A 5,423-nucleotide genomic window follows, 5' to 3' on the forward strand; every position below is an offset into this window, starting at 1 on the left:
AAACGGGAATTTGACCAGGTGTCATAATTGCTTAATTGCTATAGTCTATATCACAGTTCCTGCAAGGGCAATTGACAATGAAATAAATAAAACATATCTACTCGCAATTGATATTTACATTTATTTTATGTTACAATATAACTTGCATAGAAGCACATTTACATAATAATTGACATCCATGTTCTGGAATTTAACTTTAAACATCGATTTGGTCATCAACAATTTCATTAATTTCTTTAAACAAAAAAGATTATTGCAAAAATGTTGTGTATGTAGTGCTTTTGTTTAACTTCCTGCCTTTTTCATCTACTCTGTCTATTTTTCTACCAGTGTATAAGAAGTTTTTTAATATTATTTTCTGTAGTGGGTTCGTTCCAGATGAGTGGCTAATCGGTATTATCAAACCAATTTATAAAAATAAGGGGGATCCTACTCAGCCGGAAAATTACCGCCCGATATCTCTTTTAAGTTGTCTAGGTAAACTTTTCACTAGTATTTTGGCCAATCGTCTGGAAGCATACGCCACTGAGACAAATCTTATTTATGAAAACCAAGCCGGGTTTAGAAAAAACTACTCAATTTTAGATCATATTTTGACATTACAATTTCTCTGTGATATTTTCATGAAAAGAAAAAAGAAATTATTTTGTGCTTTCATCGATTTTAAACAGGCGTTTGATACTGTATGGAGGACCGGCCTGTGGAGTAAACTTATTTTGAATGGAATTAACGGGAAATGCTTTAGATATATTAAAAACATGTACATGGGTATAAAGTCACTAGTAAAATTAAATGGTATTGCTTCTAATTTTTTTGAATGTAATGTAGGTGTTAGACAAGGAGAAAACCTTTCCCCTTTCTTATTTTCTTTGTACATTAATGACTTAGAAAACTTTCTTTTGGAAAAAAATATTGTAGGTTTACAAAGCATTAGTAATGAAATCGAAAACGAGTTATTATTACATTTGAAACTACTTATTTTATTTTACGCTGACGATACCGTCATAATGGCGGAATCGACAGAAGACCTTCAAAACGCCCTCAACGAATTTTATAGTTATTGTACTCAATGGAAACTTAATGTCAATGTTAATAAAACAAAAATAATGGTTTTCTCCAAAGGTCCAACATCGAAAAAGCTTTTTTATTATAAAGGAGAAGTTATTGAAAATGTTAAAGAATTCAAATACCTGGGTATCGTTCTGTCAAGAACTGGTTCATTTATTAAAGCAAGAAAGCATTTGTGTGAACAGGCTCAAAAGGCTATGTATGGTGTTATAAGAAAAATTAGAAATTTTAATTTACCAGTAAATTGTCAATTTGATTTGTTTGATAAGGTTGTTTTACCAGTTTTATTGTACGGCTGCGAAATTTGGGGCTTTGAAAATCTAGATATTATTGAACGTGTACATCTGAAATTTTTGAAAACAGTACTTAATTTAAGAAGCACAACACCGAATTTTATGATATATGGAGAAACAGGGCGCTACCCGTTGTATATTAATGTTTATACAAGAATAATTACATATTGGGGGAAAATGCTAATAAGCCCCGAGAACAAAATTGTATATGCAGTGTACAGATATTTATTTTCACAACATTTTAATAGCGATTGTAAAAGCCCATGGATTGATTGTATTCAAAGAATTTTGAACATGTGCGGGCTACAATATGTCTGGCAGAACCATAATTTTGTCAATATAGAATGGTTATCTGCTACTGTAAACCAAAGATTAAAAGACCAATTTATGCAAATATGGTCAAATGATATAAATTGTTCTTCCAGAGGTCAAGTGTATAAAATTTTAAAACCATATTTTGGCTTTGAGAAGTATCTTGATATTTTACCTGTAAAACTAAGAAAAAAATTCATTAAATTTCGTACATCAAACCATCGTTTTCCTGTAGAGACAGGCAGATGGTATAACATTCCTTTGAATGAGAGGTTATGTCTTTTGTGTAATAAAGGTCTTATTGGAGATGAATTTCATTATATTTTAGAATGTTCGGCACTAGAAGAAATAAGGAAAAAATACATAAACACAAAATATTGGAAAAGACCATTTTTTTTAAAGTTTTCTGAACTCATGACTAATTGCAATTGTAAATCGCTAAGAAAATTATGTGTATTTATTTCAAAAATTTTTGATGCTGTCTGCTCCTCTTAGTTGTTTTCCTATTATGATCCTTTATACTAAAATCTAACATAAGTAGTGATTCTATAGTCTGTTCTTTTTTATTTATATTTTTTCCCTGTATGAAAATGTACCTGTTTGTCTGTACCTCTGACGATTTGTATTTGTATGTATTATATATATGTTCCTCTTGTACCAAATTATTTGGTCTGAGTGAATAAACTGAACTTAAACTTGATATCAAGTATTGTCCAGGAAGTAGATTTACACGCTACAAGTTTGAAGAGAAAATATCATATATTAGTATTTATTTATTGCTTTTGCTTACATAAATGGAGGAAATGTGTCTAGTGAAAACGCTGCTAATTATTTCTCATTTATGCTGTGGCTTGAATAATCGAAGAGAATACTATTAGACAAATTAATGTATGACGATATGATGATAAGTAGGCAATTTTATATGCTTCAAAACTGAAAATATTTTTTCACAAAATTTATCAAATGTAGACCTAATTCATACATTTTCAACATTCTTCAGTTTGAGGTATATCGAATCAATATTTAAATTATTATTTTTGTCGGAATTTATTGAGCTGCTGATTTGAAAATCCAGAAAAGTGACCCGCAATATACAAAAGCGGTGATGTCGATCATAAGATCTACTGTCAAGGCTGGTACTTCGAAGATTGAAATATTTTGTGATAAAGGTCTGTTTCTTTTCATAATAATCTTTCTGTTGATACCAAACAACCAATTATAAACATGCGATTTACATATTTTGCATCTACAATGTAAGTTGTAAAAAGAGACACGGACTACCCCATATGACTGTCCGTGTAGTTTTCCCCTTTATCATATAATTATCCACTGAATCAGCTTCCAATTGGCCCGGGACCAGCAATTTTTCCTCAATTCATCGAGTTTATATTTAAAGTAAATGGGCAAAAATGTAAAAGTCAAATCATCTAATCCTTATTTTTCTTATCAGTGAGCGGAAATTATGACTAAAAATTTTAAGATGATCTTTATTTTATCAAATGAAAAAAAAAATTGTGATAGTTATTAGTCTAAAACACAACAAAATATCTATATTCTTCTTGTTTCATGGCACTGATGAATGAATGATAAAACACAAGCGCAGCATTGTAATAATACTACAGTTTAAGCTACTTATACATTTATGTTCATTCATATCTTAAGATATGTACATGATTAAATTGTCTTACTATGTCTACTCACTTACTGCACATTGCACATTTGAATATAATTTTATATGTATTATAATTTGTATTCCGATGAGTTGTAAAGCTCAAGGATAATAAATTGAATTGAATTGAATAAAACACAAGTAAAAATCCAGGTAAAATCTTTGACTGAAAGCAGAGTCTGACTATAATTGCTATCACAACACAATTCACACCTATTGTTCTATACCCAATTATCAAATGTGTGCAAAACGGGAACACACCACTTTCTATAAAGAAAGTCTTAGCGTTGGGCTAAACCCCCTGGTTATTCTGAAATAGTTTATATTAGTTGGGGGGGGGGGGGTACTGTCAACAAGCACATGTAAGAATTTTAAGTTTATAACTTTAAAAATCATATCTAAAAAGAATATGTTGAAAATCCAGCCTCCTTCATAAATATATTCGATGAAAAAAAGTATTTGAATTAGAAAAAAGAAAAATAACTCACAACGTAATCCTTGATGGCAATTTTCATTACAATATAATTTTACATTTTCTTAAAATTTATATCGTTAAAAAATGTTAAATGAATTACAATGTGGCTATAAATTGTTTCCATTTTATTGAATTATTGACAGACTATCGATGCATTATATATTTTCCGTTTATGAATCTCATTGAACAAATCCTGTTTTTTTCATAAAATTATCTAAACGTTATGCTAGTCCATTGGAATCCATCCCGGATAAATGAAATCGTCTATGGAATTGTTCATGAAATTCTTAGAAAACGGACTTCCAGGAACATATATGTGTTTGTAGTATATGCTGATACCCCCGGACATCCATCCGACCCACCAGCCGTACGTCCCCACTGACATGATCGTGTGGTTGGCCAAACTAAGTAGCGCTATATCCTCGGCGGCCGAGTTTCCAGTAGAGATATGGGTATTTGGTTCTCCGTCAAAAGTCTTCCTACACCACTCAGTGTCCGTGGAACCCACGATAAACAGTACCTTGTTAAACTTATTCTTGAAAAACGACATGGCGTTAAAATAAAACGTGGCACCTGGCGTGAGTTTACCGTAGTTCACGACTTCTTTCGATAAATAGTCTTCTCGTCTGACATGAACACTAACGACAACGCCGTCTTTGTCTAGTGTAAAATCTCTCTCTTTTAAAATCTTCTGAAATTGGGAGACAGCTTTTCTTTTGATTTCGTCATTAAACTGAAAAACACTTCGAATTTCTTTCTCATATTTAATCCAATATTTCCAAGACTGAAAATATCCGTGAAACCTATAGTTTTCCCTTTTGGACCGTGGAATCTTGAATAAATGTTCGTCAAAGGAAAGACCCCAACGTTCTTTGTGAAAGGGAAGTTTTAAACAGGCATCCTTTGGTAATCCAATACGAGACAATGTTGTGTTGTGGATAGAAAATATTTTGGGGAGATTAGAATCCTCCGGAATAATCGGATATAGTCCTTTTGATTTAGCCATTGCATACAGAAACGCGTACTCCAGCATCAAGTTACCCAATCTTCCCATAAACGTGATACAAACTATTCCTGATGAATTGGAAAAATTAAACATGTTTTTCCTTGAGGGAATTTCATAGATCTCTATTTGTTTGTGCGTTAGATCCTGGGCCCCAGTGAAGGTATCCATTTTCACTTCTATGTTATGAAGATGATAGGGATAATTTATTTTCAAAGTTGAATATAGCCTTGCTTTGTTCAGAAACGAAATTCCAAACACCATTAAACTCCCTAAAATAGCTGAAATAAATTCATGTTTTCATTACTTTATATTTTATATTTCTAAAGAAAAAAACCCATTAATAACACATGGAGTATTTCAAGTATATTAGCTTTATTAAGAAATATTCATCTTTATATCACTTACCAAAGTAGGATAATCGTTTGCTCAAACGCATCTCTATATCCTCGATACTATAAATACCGCACTATGTGTACTTCAGTCCTAAAACAAAACTATACATACTAATATAATATACATACAGATGTATTTTTGTTGGTAAAACTGATTTGAGTAAAACCAAATTTCATTTAGTCCTTTACAAGAAAGGTATAACGGCCA

At 31.4% G+C, this 5,423-nt stretch overlaps 1 protein-coding gene across 1 annotated transcript; it reads right to left on the reverse strand.

The window, feature by feature from the left end:
• Positions 1-3,923: 3,923 nt before the first annotated feature.
• LOC128178534 (galactoside alpha-(1,2)-fucosyltransferase 2-like) lies at positions 3,924-5,423 on the reverse strand. The gene is made up of 2 exons (XM_052845755.1): positions 5,229-5,423; positions 3,924-5,101 (listed from the first exon to the last, which is right to left on the reverse strand). Exons 1-2 carry the CDS (start codon positions 5,257-5,259, stop codon positions 4,044-4,046), a joined length of 1,089 nt encoding a protein of 362 aa, XP_052701715.1. The 5' UTR covers positions 5,260-5,423; the 3' UTR covers positions 3,924-4,043.

The sequence above is a fragment of the Crassostrea angulata genome, chromosome 3 (assembly GCF_025612915.1).
Source record: "Crassostrea angulata isolate pt1a10 chromosome 3, ASM2561291v2, whole genome shotgun sequence".
Classification (NCBI taxonomy): Eukaryota; Metazoa; Mollusca; class Bivalvia; order Ostreida; family Ostreidae; genus Magallana; species Magallana angulata.